Below are 14,815 nucleotides of genomic sequence, written 5' to 3'. Positions count from 1 at the left end.
TAAGTTCAAGCTCTTCTGTGGAGACCAAATTATTAAACTCCAGCAAAACTGGTATATAAATATGAAATGAGATTATTTCTGAATATTTCCTTTTAAAATAACATTTAGCATGTTTTATTATATCAGGAACACTTATTGTACAGAGTGCAGAATGAAACTTGACAGCAGCTGTTAAATGCATAATTCATGGCTTAACTTTCCAGACTGGAAAACTTGTTCTGAAATTGTGAAGATGTAACCAGGTGGGTTTGTGCAGGTTTTGTTGAAGGAATTTCAAGTTCCCATGGAAGGCCCCATCTTCTGATGGAGCCTGCCTACTCCTCAGTGCAACAATACCATGCCCAGAGATGAATACCCAGTGTCTGACAGTATGAGTGCCCAAACATTTCAGTGGGAAGTAAACCAGGAATTAAGCCATTACTGAAAATGGTTTAACTTTTGCATTGAAATAGACTATGAACAATCAGGCAGCCTCAGCTGGAGGGGAGGGACTAGCAACAGAAGACACAACTTCCTAAGCTGTTTGAAGTCAGTTAAAGCATCGTGTGGCACACTTTCTATGGGAGCATCTCTTTTCTACTAGTTATTTGTCTTTCAGGACCTGCTTTTTGCATTCAGGACATGCAGGTCATGCTTTTTGATCATGGGCTGATCTACAGGAAACCAGGCATGCTGGCAACAGGTGGGGGAAGCCTAACCCGAAGGGGAAGAAAGATCCTGGGGCAAGAATTAGCAGGGCTCATTCATAGGGCTTTAAACTAGGTTTGAAGGGGGATGGGGATGAAACCAGGATTACAAAAGTGGTGCCTGGGAGCAGCATACCAGTGCTTCTGGGTAAAAGCGTTAGCAAGGTCTTGCAATCTGTCTCAGTGATGGTGGGGGATGGTGATTTGTGTGGTAGCAAAGGCATGAGGGGTAGTGATAATTTGGGAACTACAGAAGTGTCCAAGCATGATCAGGGCTTGTCCCCCCAAGGAAGTAGCAGAACAGTTAGCCCAGCTGAAGTGCATCTACACTAATGCATGCAGCATGGGGAATAAACAGGAGGAGCTGGAGGCCATTGTTCAGCAAGGAAACTATGATAAAGTTGCCATCACAGAAACGTGGTGGGAAGACACACACAGGTGGAGTGCTATAATCGATGGCTACCAACTTTTCAGAAGGGATAGGCAAGGAAGGAGAGGTGGTGGGGTGGCCCTCTATGTTAGGGGCAGTTTTGAATGTCTAGAACTCAACAGTGTGAATGACAGTGTTGAGTGTGTATGGATAAGAATTAAGGGGAAGGCCAACAAGGCAGACATCGTGATGGGAGTTTGTTATAGATCCCCCAATCAGCATGTAGAATCTGATGAAGTATTCTATAAGCAGCTGGCAGAGGTCTCACGATCATTTGCCCTTGTTCTTGTGGGGGACTTCAACTTCCCAGATGTCTGCTGGAAATACAACACAGCAGAGAGGGAACAGTCCCGGAGGTTCCTCGAGTGTGTGGAAGACAACTTCCTAACACAGCTGGTGAAGGAACCAACTAGGGGAGGTGCCCTAGTTGGTCCACTACTGTTTGTTAATAGAGAAGGTCTTGTGTGGGATGTAAAGGTTGGAGGTCGTCTTGGGCACAGTGACCATGAAATGGTAGAGTTTTCAATTCTTGGTGAAGCAAGGCGGGGAGCCAGCAGAACTGCCACCTTGGATTTCCGAAGGGCAGACTTCAGCCTGTTTAGGAGCATGGTCGAGAGTGTCCCTTGGGAGGCAGTTTTGAAGAGCAAAGGTGCCCAGGAAGGCTGGTCATACTTCAAGCAGGTGCTCTTAGATGCACAGGAGAAGGCCATCCCTGTGTCTCAAAAAACGAGCCGACGGGGAAGAAGGCCAGCCTGGCTAAATAAAGAGCTTTGGCTGGACCTCAGGAAAAAAAAGAAAGCTTACATTCTCTGGAAAAGGGGGTTGGTAACTTATGAGGATTATCAAGATATAACAAAGTTATGTAGGGGGAAAATCAGAAGGGCCAAAGCTCAATCACAACTCAGCTTGGCCACTGCAGTTAAAGACAATAAGAAGAGATTCTTTCAGTATATCAATAGAAAAAGGAAGACTAGGGAAAATGTAGGCCCACTGATGAATGAGACAGGTGCCGTAGTGGTGGAAGACACAGAGAAGGCAGAGTTACCAAATGCCTCTTTTCTCTGGTCTTCACTGCTAAAGCTGTCTCTCATGAATTCCATACCCTGGAGGCAAGGGAGAAGGTCTGGAGAGAGGATGATTTTCCCTCAGTTGAGGAGGACCGGGTCAGAGGCCACTTGGCCAATCTGGACATTCGTAAGTCCATGGGCCCTGATGGGATGCACCTGTGAGTGCTGAGAGAGCTGGCAGATGTTATTGCTAGACCACTCTCCATCGTCTTTGAAAGGTCATGGGGAACAGGAGAGGTGCCTGAGGACTGGAGGAAGGCTGACATCACTCCAATCTTCAAAAAAGGCAAGAAGGAGGACGCAGGGAACTACAGACCGGTTAGTCTCACCTCTGTCCCTGGGAAGGTAATAGAGCGACTCATTCTGGATGTTATCTCCAAACACGTTGAGGAACAGGAAGTTATTGGAAGTGGTCAACATGGATTTACCAAGGGTAAATCATGCTTGACCAATCTGATAGCTTTCTATGATGTTATAACGGGTTGGCTGGATGAGGGGAGAGCCGTGGATGTCATCTACCTTGACTTTAGCAAGGCTTTTGACACTGTCTCCCATAACATCCTCATTAGGAAGCTGAGGAAGTATGGGCTAGATGAGGTGACAGTGAGGTGGATCGAGAGCTGGCTGAGTGACAGAACTCAGAGGGTTGTGATCAGCGGCACAGAGTCTAGTTGGAGGCCTGTAACCAGTGGTGTCCCCCAGGGGTCAATACTTGGTCCAGTTTTGTTCAGTATATTCATTAATGACTTGGATGATGGGACAGAGTGTGTCCTCAGCAAGTTACCAAGATACCAAGCTGGGAGGGGTGGCCGACACTCCAGAGGGCCGTGCTGCCATCCAGCGTGACCTGGACAGGCTGGAGAGCTGGGCAGAGAAGAACCTAATGAGGTTCAACAAAAGCAAGTGCAAGGTCCTCCACCTGGGGAGGAAGAATGCTAAGCACCAGTATAGGTTAGGGGCGGACCTGTTGGGAAGTAGTTCTGAGGAGAAGGATCTGGAGGTCCTGGTAGACAGTAAATTATCCATGAGCCAACAATGTGCCCTTGTTGCCAAAAAGGCCAATGGCATCCTGGGCTGCATAGGGAAGGGTGTGGCCAGTAGGTCGAGGGAGGTCATTCTCCCCCTCTACTCTGCACTGGTGAGGCCACAACTGGAATACTGCATCCAGTTTTGGGCTCCCCAGTTCAAGAGGGACAGGGAACTGCTGGAGCAGGTCCAGCGAAGGGCAACTAAGATGATTGAGGGACTGGAGCATCTCCCTTATGAGGAAAGGCTGAGAGAGCTGGGACTCTTTAGCCTGGAGAAGAGAAGGCTGAGGGGAGACCTTATTATGGCATACAAGTATCTAAAGGGTGGGTTGAAGGAGGATGGTGCCAGACTCTTTTCAATGGTTCCCAGTGACAGGATGGGCACAAGTTGGAACATAGGAAGTTCCGTTCAAATACACGGACAAACTTCTTTACAGTGAGGTTGACAGAGCACTGGAACAGGCTGCCCAGGGAGGTTGTGGAGTCCCCTTCTCTGGAGACTTTCAAGACTCTCCTGGATGCAGTCCTGAGTGATGTGCCCTAGGCAATCCTGCTTGAGCAGGGGAGTTGCGCTAGATGATCTCTAGAGGTCCCTTCCAACTCTGAAGTTTCTGTGATTCTGTGATTCTTTTTGACAACTGGAATCAAAAATTGCCATGCTATTGTGTATATATCTCTCGTGATCCATGAATGTCTTTCCTTCGCATGCAGAAGTTTACCCAACAGTAACTGATCTAGATACTTGCCTGGGGCTGTAGATGGCATGCTCTCAGTAGTCCATGTGTTTGTTCTCAGTGGAATTTAAGCCCAAGTGCACATGCGATCTTTATTTTTTGTAGTTTTGAGTAGTTTTCCCTTTAATTTTTTTCGCAGTAACTTCAGCCCTGCATAGTTCAAGTCTGCTTTGTGAAGTTTGAGCTTTGCAACCCAAATACCCTTTGTGTGCATGTTATCAGTGAAGTGGTTAAAGATCCAGAGACATTCTGATTAATATCAAAATATACCAGCATGCTCCAAACCATGTAGTCTGTATATGCCAAAGCAGGAGAGAAATGCAAGGAGAGTTAGATCATTCTGACATGTTTTCCTGTACAGGCTCTTGCTTTAAAAGTTCCCCTTTTCAAGTGTGGCTTGAGTTACTTCCTCCACAGCACTGGCAAATGTGAAATGGTCATGTTCTCTTACAGCTGAATTCTTATTATTAAATGACAGAGTGCTTTTCCAAAGCCAGTCATGCTCGAGGTCTTATGTAAAACTCGTTGGGGGCGAAAAGATCTGACATAAAAACTTGAAAATTGCTCATTTCCCTTTCCTCCTCATAAGAACTTTGTATCTGAAACATATCTATTTGGCTATCAGCTTTAAGAAAAAAAAAAAAAAGCCTGTAAAGGGCAGATAACCAACACTGAGGAAGCAAATTGTCTCACATTTTAACCTTCTGTACTCAAAGCTTTGTGCAGAAGATTTACTGATGTTAAGAAGTACTTTTCTTCAGACACCAAAAGCCCTTCCTCCTCCTTCTAGCACATTAGCATTTTGCCTACAGAGGCCTTTTGACTATTGTTCATTAAACATGCCTGTTCTTGAGTATGGACTGATATGAGTGTGTACAAGTGGTGGAATATACGTTATTAGTGGAAAACTTTACTTACAGGTATGTTTGGCAAGTATGCCTAAAATGCTTTTGTTGTACTGTAAATTACTACTGGCTCTGAAATGATGCCTGTATGTTAGCTGGAAGAATATATCCAGGGCACTTTGTGCTGCTCAAAAAAACTCTCCTCCTCTGTCAGCACCTTCCCATTGAATGCAGAATCCGTATCCCAAGCGTCAGGCTTCATGAATGAAATCCTGGCCTTGCCAGGGTGGGAGTTTTGCCATGACTTCAGCAATGCCAAGGTTTTACCACAAGCTTTTGAATTAGCTCTTCCCCGTTCTGTCCTGGGTGACAGTTGAGAGAAGATTATCCCAGATCTGCAGAGGAAGCTGTAAATGTGTTACTCTGTTATTTCTTTCATAATATTGTGGAAGTTGCCACTGTCTCTCCAATATCTGCCTGCTTCCTGTTGTCTAAATCAATGCTTTTTATATATGTAGAGTAAATTGTGCTGAACTGGAACGGCTCTGTTGCTAATTGTTACTTATCTTAAAAACCATATTCTTACAAAAAAATAGGTTGAGCAAATTGTCTTGAGAAGCAGCTCAGTGACTGTTTTGCTGAGCTGTTTTGCTCCAGTGACTGGCAGAATTATCTACTCTATTAAACAGTTAAGAGCGTTACATGCCCACCGTCCAACACTGACAGTAACTGTCTTTGTGTAGGTATTTAAATGGTTCTAACGTAAAGATGAGTCACTGATGCATTGTGTATAACCTACTGTAAGCATGGGTATATGCAAATTGTAAAAAGAAGAAGCTGCTTCCAGGCTTGGTATCGGCTTCCCACCGCACACAGGAAATACATGGGTGTTACCCTCTATTTTATGAACAGTGGCTTTTAGGTTTCTCTCTTTGAGGTGTTTTGAAAAGAGTTGAAATCTTTGTTTTGATAGGGTGGGGAGATTCTCAAGGCTACATGCCTACAACAAAATTATTTCAGAGAACTGAATTGTGTCAACAATGGTAAATAATGTTTGATAAAGAAAAGACCAGTTATTGACCAGATCCTGCTTTGCGGCAAGACTTCCTCCATATGTGAATGTAAGAGAGTTGTCCTCAGACTTATCAGCACAAAGGGGTAAGACAGTCTCTCCGGTTTTGGTCTGTTACTTTTAAAAAGCTAGTCGGTGACATGGCATGTTGTACTGCTGAATAATAAATTTACATTTTTTCAAAATAACATACCTGGATTCTGCATCTGCAGAGCACAGTTTGTCTGGGGAAATGAAAGCCAGGTGTCTTTCATTTACAGTATCTACATATTGTATTGCATCAAAGTATTTGAGGGGAAAACATGACTAATTATAAGGATTTTGACCATATGGAGGTATTCTTCCTTTAGAGAAGCAGGAAGGTTAATATTGTGCCATTTGAAGATGTTTGCCAGTTACTGAGCAATTCTGACATGCTTGCACATATGGAGACCAAGCAGACATCAGTTCTGATTTGCCCAGTGTTTATGAATCCATGCGGTGTTCGTTAGGGCTGTTGCACTTTCCTCAGCGATAGGCTGGATTTTGTTCCAGATTCTTGTGTACCACACTGTGGTCCAGCAGACAGGCTGTGATCTGGAGCGTGATCCTTAGACCTTTCCCAGCCGCCTGCTGCCCTCTGCTAAAGGAAGGAGCAGCTGTTACAGCAGCAAATGTAGACAGCAGACTCTTCCTCCTGCTCTCGAACCTGCCATTATGCTGTGACCTTATGTGGGGCTGCTGATAATACTGCAGGGCTGGATTTACTTAAAGCAGTAGCTGCACCCTTCGTCTTTCCTCTCTCGCTCATAGACAGCATTTAGTGAGCCCTTAAGAGTTTGGATCAGTTTTATTGTTTGCTTTTAAGCTTTACTAGTGCCAGAAAGTGACATCGCTGAAAGTTGCCTAAGAGGGTTTGAAATTAGACCAGATCTGTCTAATAACATTTGCTATGTCCCAAAATAAAGTTTGGAAAAACACAGAAAACAACAGAACAGGTTATCGCATAGTTTGGAGTGGTCTGTGCACCGTGCTGAGTTCTTCCAACACTCCTTTCTCCAGACAACTTGCAGCAATGGAAAGTAAACCAACACACCAGAGGTATCACAATTGTAAACTTGAGATTCCAAAATAATGAGGAGCTGGCAGTAGTCATATCACGGGTTAAGCCTCTTCCTCCCTTACAGCCTGTCCCTGTTACATCTCTTCCCTCCTCCATCTCCAAGAGCTGGGGTGAGACAGCCTGCAGTCACTCTGTACCAGCAGGAAGAAGAGTAAAGAGCCAAAGTTGGGTCCCAGTCCCTCTTTCCACACTCCTGAGCAATGGGTCAGGGTTGAGCTGAGCTACGGAGCTGATGAGATCGGGGAACTGTGCTAGGATAAGGGTCCCCATGTGGGATAAAGGTTTGGAAAACTTCCACGCAGATGCACTCCCACCTTGGAGGGGAAATTCCCCAGAAAAATTGGGTAGGCTAGTGAGAATGGTGGGTGATCACAAACCTCCTGTTCAGCAGGTGTTTAATAGTAGACAAATACCCTTTTTTGGAGTTTTTGTGATACCAGCCACTGTTGTTTTGTAGAAGAGAGAATTATAGTGCTGTGTGAGCCCTGTATATGAAGATAATTGACTTGATATTTAATATTCAAGCAAGCAGATTGTATATTTTATATATTTTTGTTTAAAATTGACAGTCAAGATTTGTTCTTTTCCTTTGATCTTTTTAAAAAGTGGAAGATTTCTAAAAACTGTTTTACAGTAACAAAAAGGATGGAGATCTAGTTGATACTTCCTTAAAGATATGGTTTAAGAGATCTGAGTAGATTTGGCTCCTGTCTTTTGAACTTAGGCACACACACTGTAATTTTTTTGTGCATTTACTAGAGCCTTAGATAGAGCACAGAAGTTTCTAGTGTTTGTCAGTGTTTTTTCATAACTCTTTCCCTGAAAAACCAGATTGCATCTGTTTTGAGTTAGATCAGATGTTGCATCTGAATCGACAGTCAGTCGCTGGATCACATGGTGTGTGTCAGATTCCAGGCCAAAATGTGTGTACATAACTGCACTCAGAAATGGCTCCCAGTGGTGTCCCAGTGACTTTGCAAACACTGCCTCTAAATAAGGCCCACTGCTTTTTCAAGATGCTAAAAGTGCTTCATGCCAGGATGGCAGAACTTTGTCATAAGAATAACTTTAGGATAATCTGCAGTCATGTGTTTTCTTTTCTCCTTCAACATACTGTGTTTAAACAGCAAATTTGCAACTCCTGGTAACATGATACAGGTAGGTACCATTTGTATACTTTTACTTGCTTTACAACTGTCTTCTGGTGTTTCAGTCCACAGTAACTCTCAGCTGCATTCCAAGGAGAAATGGGGTGGCTGGAGGCAGGCTTTTCCAGTATCTATAAAAACAGGACTTTGATTCTGATTTTTCTTTTCTTTGCAAACTTATCATCAGTTTCAGTTTGCTTTTCAGATAACTGTGCATGTAGTTCTTGCTGATGCCTGTTAGCATTATGAGAATGTTAACAAGACTGGAACGTCACTCTATTATTTTTTTAATAAAGGGTATATTTAACATGCATAGTATAATATTTTTTTTGCCTTGGTAAGGCCCTTTAGAAGTTTTCTTTGTTACTGGTTTCCTTTTGAACGCTGTCTGCTTCCCTACGAGAAATTTACTGGTGACTTCTTTAATCAAGAACTGAAAAAATGGAAGCCAGCTGGTCCCATTATGCAGTTAGATGTGATTAGGAAGGATGTACAACCTGTGAACCCACCCATCCATGTCAGCCGGAGTTTGTGAAAAAGGAAGCGTTCAGCAGTTGAGTTGGCACTCCTTCAGCTTGTTCCTTGAAAAGTCCTGCCCTTCCAAATGTGAAGGGTATGCTAATGAGCATAGCAGCTTCTAGGAACATCCTGAAATATTTTTTTTATGGAAACGTTTTTAGTAATTAATGCATTCTACTTCGAAATTGTCAAACCTCCAGCTTCTTCTCTGATTTTTTTTTTTTTTCTCTATGCTAAGGGGGGAAAAAAGCTTTACGGCTAGGACACAGGACTCAATCCCTGGCCCTGCAACAGGGATTCTGTCTGAGCAGGACCAAGTCATGGCGTTTCAGCAATAAAACAGGGACAACATACTTCTTATCCTGCTGCATTATCTGATCTTTCCTGCTTATAAATGCTGTCAATAACTGTGCGCACCTAGTACAGTCGGAAGCTCTTGTTATTATCACAGTTGTTCTTTTGATAATAAAAATAAGAATTTCTTTATTATAAAATGTCAGTAAATAAAGATATGGCAGTTCCATGTTTCTGTGGCACATTTAATCCACTGTAGGTGATCAGTTGACCTTCTGTTGGCTAGATTAACTGTTGATTTTTATGATAGTGATTCATTGCATAGTTTTCTGTCTTCCCTTTGAAAAATGTGTAATCTGGTGTTTTGTAAACCAACTAATGGTATTGCTCAGGAGTAAATTTATTCAGATGTATCCTTATGTTTTGCCTAATGGTATAATTGATTTGGGAAAAAGCATTCTGTTTATGTAGGAGTTATATTTTCTGTGAATTAAGCCTGCAACTATGTTACTGTAGCCTTATTTTAATATATTTATGTATTTGAGTTTTTAACTGGAAGTAAGGAGGTGTTCTGGGAATAGTCATAGGGCTGCCAGTCCCAGTGATCCCATGACCTCCGTTTTGTTGTCTGAAGCTTTGAGTCACTTTTTGAGCAGCTGACCATTTTCAAAGTCTTCACAAGAGAAAAATGAGCGCTACAAGGAAAAAATGGCTCTGAGCCCAAAGGAGGCGGCACTATATTTTTGTACTTAATGTAGATGGGAAAATGTGCAAAGTACTGCTGACTTAAAAAGATTGTTGCAGCTTGATTTCTAAAACAGGGAGCTTCCATCATAGTCTGTGTGAGAGAGAACAATTTGGGAGTGTAAGTAGGTTTGCATTCAGGCTTACCTAAGTGAACTGAAGCGTTCTTTCTTTCCTGAGAGAGGTCAGTCTTGGCTTTAAGATTAGCAGAAATATTTCGATAAAAACACTATTTTTCTACAAAGGGATATTTTTCTACGTGTACTTTTCTACAAAGGAATATTTTCTCTAAGGTTCCTAAATCTCCGTTCCTATCTCTTAATTTCTTCAAAACTTGTATTAGAGTTGATTTCTCTAGTAAAAGTAATATGCAGGATATCAACGAAGATGGCAGCAATGTTTTTACAGCTTCATAATGTAAATTTCTTCTCCAGAGGCTGGTGATTTAGCTCCTGTGATAAAAATGTGACCAGTGGAAGAGAGAACAGTGAAGAGTAGGGGAAAAAGTAGGTAAAACTAAAGCCAAAAAACCATCCTGCTTAACCAGAGTTCTGAGCTGGTTGTGTGCTTCACCCTTGCTATGCATGGGTATGGTGGGCACTGCAGTGGTACTGAGTCTTAAAGAGGTGGTCTAGAAGTGGCTTTACATGTTTGTGCAGAGAAATCTTTCACTTATTCATGGGGACAAGCATCAGTGTAAAGCAAAATGACAGATGTTGACATTTGCGTACACTGACAGGATGAAGGAGGATTAGTGTCTTGCTGAAACAAACATGAAGAATAAGGAGTCAGACAGCCAAATGCAACCGGTTTGGTTTTGCATTGTTTGTTTTTATTATTTTGTTTAAAATCATGCAAAGGACACCTGTCAGGAGCCATGATTTTAAACTCCCACACAGGTTTATGTCCTTTCCTTTTCAAAATGCCAGTGAACTGCTGTGATGCCTCTCCAACACGGGCTTCTATACAGCTTGGAGAGGTCTTTTCTTGTTTTCTGGATGTACACCAGTATCATCTGCCACATGTACTTGAAAGGCCTGTGTTCCAGCCCTCAGAGAGAAAAACTGCTACTGAGTCAGAATACTGAAGGTATAAGTAGGTGACAGAGCTGTGAGGAGTGAAAGCGTGCATTCATGATAGTGCAGAAAGAATGGTACAGAGAAAAGGGGTATACAAGGAACGGGAGAGAATGACTGTCGCAGTAAGAAGCAGAATCCCTCATAGGCTTCTTCAGGACAAATATTCAGGCACTGACTTCAGGGTTTCTTTATACTACTGAGCTAAATGTGAAAGGAACAAGGAACGAGCTTGAACTGAACTTCTGTGCGTCCATGCTACTTAATTATTACTGCACTCCCTGTTCTGCTTTGGACTGCTTTCACCAGCTTTCGTCCAGACAAATCTTCTGTAGAGGAAGTAGATCTTAGCAGTGTAGGTGCAACTCGAGGCCAAGGTTTGATCCTCACTCTCCTCTGTTGCACAGGATAGACATCCTCATAGACTAGGAGGTTACTGTAACCAGTCAGAAGAGACAGTGAAGTCTCTGGCAAGAGTTCTGGTCACGTGCAAAAAGAGGAACGGTCAAATCTGGAAGTATGAGGCAACAAGGGGTGGCAACAGACTTTTTGTATGAGTTGAGGTAGATCCGTGTCACAGATGACACTCACATTAAAGCTCTGACTAACTAACAGGGTGGATTTTAGGGTCCTTTGGTGAGAAGGGTGGAGGGGAGGTGGTTATGAAGGTGAATGACTCAGTTACAGCCATGATGATTTGCAGAAGATGATTGGGCAGTGATGGTGTGTTAGAGTAGAATCATAGAGTTGTTTAGGCTGGAGGGGACCTTCAAGGCATCATCAAGTCCAACTGTAAATGTAACATTGCCAAGTCTACCACTAAACCATGTCCCCACCACATCTTTTAGATACCTCCAGGGATGGTGACTCAACCCCTTTCCTGGGCAGCCTGTTCCAATGCTTGATAACCCTTTCTGTGAAGAAATTTTTCATAATACCCAATCTAAACCTCCCCTGGCACAACTTGAGGTCTCCCCTCAGCCTCCTTTTCTCCAGACTAAACAATCCCAGTTCCTTCAGTTGCTCTTTATAAGACTTGTCTTACCCTTCACTGTCTTTGTTGCTGTTGCTCTTCTTTGGACATGCTTCAGCACCTCAATGTCTTTCTTGTAGTGAGGGGCCCAAAACTGAACATGTTATTTGAAGTGGGGCGTCACCAGTGCTGAGTACAGGGGGACAATCATTTCCCTAGTCCTGCTGGCCACAGTATTTCTAATACATGCCAGGATGCTATTGGCCTTCTTGGCCACCTGGGCACACTGCTGGCTCATATTCAGATGGCTGTTGACCAACACCCCCAGGTCCTTTTCCGCCAGGCAGCTTTCCAGCCACTCTTCCCCAAGGATGTAGCATTGCATGGGGTTGTGGTGACCCAAGTGCAGGACCCGGCACTTGCCTTGTTGAACCTCATACCATTGGCCTCAGCCCATTGATCCAGCCTGTCCAGATCCCTCTGCAGAGCCTTTCTACCTTCAAGCAGGTTGACACTCCCACCCAACTTGGTGTCATCTGCAAACTTACTGAGAGTGCACTTGCTCCCCTCATCCAGGTCATTGATAAAGATATTAAAGAGAACTGGCCCCAGTACTGAGTCTGGGGAACACCACTCATGACTGGCTGCCAACTGGAGTTACTTCATTCACCACAGCTCTTTGGGCCTGGCCATCCAGCCAGTTTTTTACCCAGCAAAGCACGCACCCATCCAAGCCATGAGCAGCTAGTTTCTCCAGGAGAACACTGTGGGAAGTGGTGTCAAAAGCTTTACTAAAATCTAGGTAGACAACATCCACAGCCTTTCCCTCATACACTAAGCAGGTCGCCTTGTCATAAAGGAGATCAGGTTAGTCAAGCAGGACCTGCCTTTCATAAACCCGTGTTGACTGGGCCTGATCACCTGGTTGTCCTGTACTGCCGTGTGATGGCACTCAAGATGATCTGCTCCATAACCTTCCCCAGCACTGAGGTCAGACTGACAGGCCTGTAGTTCCTGGATCCTCCTTTCAGCCCTTCTTTTAAATGGGAATAGATCAATAACAAAATGCATTTTTCATTTGCTATGTATACATTGGTGCTGAGTTTTTGCCAGTGGGAGTGGATGCTCATGTTTTTAAATGTAATAGAGTTAATAAGAGAAATGCAGTTTGTATTCGTGATTGCCTTTATTTTCTTAGCATATTTGAGCATAACATTTTGGCCCACACCATAATAAAGTTAATGGGATGGTAAGGAGTTGAAGACTGTAATAGTAGATGCTATTCATGCTAGCAACATGGTTGAACTTTTTTTTTGTTAGTTGCTCAATGTAGTTCTATTGATATTTGTCTCAGTTTATATTATTTCATAGTTTTTATTTTTCTAATATTTAAAACCTGTAGGTATTAATCTATAATACACTGCTGTGATACCTGATCAATGACTGTATTGCAGATCTTAATATTTAAAATGCTAAATATAGGTAAAGCTCCAACACAATATTTTTGTGTCAGACCACAGACATTACACATGCCTCAACTAGTAAAACACACAGAAATAAAATAATGGTGGGTATTATGCGCTGAAATTTAATGAAATGGCTACTGATCTAGGTTTTCTGGCAGGTGAAATACCTTAGCTCTACAGCTGTTTCTTAATCTTTAAACTGCTTCTGGAATTACTTGCATTAGCTGACTTGTTTTGTTTTAAGTTGGAATGGTGTGTCTGGCTGTGCATAAAACTAGTTTTTCATATGGTGTTTTTGGTGTGTTTCAGGGGAAGGTCCACCTCGAGCTGAGACTGAGCGAAGTCATAACAGACACTGGTGTCGTCTGCCATAAGCTTGCAACACGGTAGGATTTGACATGTAACTGCAGAGTTATTAGAAATACACTGATTACAGATGGTGTGCAATGCTTCATTTAAAAATAGCTGGAGGAATCAAAACGTTGATTGGGCACTGAATGTTCTTAATCAATGACATCCTTATGAATTTATAGGATGTGAGGTTTTTTTTGTTTTCACTTCTCTTTCTCTCCACTTAATCTACGTAATTTTCTTACCAATAGTCTTAAATGTTAACAAAGCACTTATCCAGTTTAGTCATGGCATAAATACTAAAAAGTTATCAAAGGGTAATAGTAATGTCCTTCTGATTTGCATTAAGGACCTTACCAGCTAAGCAAATTTGTAGCACAACTTGTGTAGTGACAGTGTTACAGACCTGACTCGACAAACAGAAGTGTGCCATCAGTTATTAAAGCAGTCTCAGAATCAGCCATCCAATCTCACTCAAATGAGTTGAAAGCTAGAAGCCGGAGGACTCAGATGGGAGTCAAGATTTCGCCTTCCTCTGAGGAAGGGTCTGGAAGGCCATTGCTCTCTGACCACACCAAAGCCTTTCAGGTGGCTACTTCAGGAGCAGTGGCAGAGCTGGTTGGCTTCTGTCAGGAATCTAGCAATTTGTCTATTGTGTCAATAGAAAAAATGCTCTGCAAGGAGAGTTCTCACTAGCCTTATTTTCTGACCAGTATTTGACATCATTTTGTTACTGCCTTTGCTACTGCCTTGTTACTGAGGCTTTGTTAATAAGCTATTATGATATTCTTTACATCTAGGACCTGCTAACAAATGGAGGTGAGCCACGTGGTTGACCTCCATCCTTCTAGGCACACTGTTGATATGAGGATGTGCCGGAGTATGTGATCTTGCGTGCCTGTGCATATACTCTCTAGCCATCCAGGCCCTGCCAGAGCTCCGAGAGCAGACATGTTTGAAATCTTTCTCTCCACAGGCTGCTGTGATGAGGCAGAGTGAATAACAGGGATAGTCTGGTGCAAGTTGCTGTGTAGGGTCTGAGCTCCAGTGAACTTACTAACCAGGGCACAATGTCACTGGAACGCAGCTGTACCTCTTTTAGAACAAAAGTTGCTATGTGGATATAGCTTTGCACCACCTGGAGGGCCCAGCCTTCTTTTAACTGCTACCTGGGGACTCTCATTGTGTCATTTTCCCTCATGCAATTTGAATATGACTGAATGATGATGGTCACATGCATTCTGAGAAACCAGAGTTCAAATCTGCATCTACCAAGTCCT

General features: G+C 43.0%; 1 protein-coding gene across 2 annotated transcripts in view; it reads left to right on the top strand.

The window, feature by feature from the left end:
• Positions 1-14,815, top strand: part of RASA3 (RAS p21 protein activator 3) — a 138,568-nt gene that overhangs the window by 70,349 nt on the left and 53,404 nt on the right. For both annotated transcript variants that reach the window (XM_063338386.1, XM_063338396.1), the window contains exon 5: positions 13,494-13,570. In XM_063338386.1, the coding sequence (XP_063194456.1) occupies positions 13,494-13,570 (77 nt within the window). The remainder of the gene's footprint in view (positions 1-13,493; positions 13,571-14,815) is intronic.

This window comes from Chroicocephalus ridibundus, chromosome 1 (assembly GCF_963924245.1).
Source record: "Chroicocephalus ridibundus chromosome 1, bChrRid1.1, whole genome shotgun sequence".
Taxonomy (NCBI): Eukaryota; Metazoa; Chordata; class Aves; order Charadriiformes; family Laridae; genus Chroicocephalus; species Chroicocephalus ridibundus.
The sequence above is the reverse complement of the archived record's forward strand: the minus strand, read 5'-3'. Positions and strand labels throughout refer to the sequence as shown.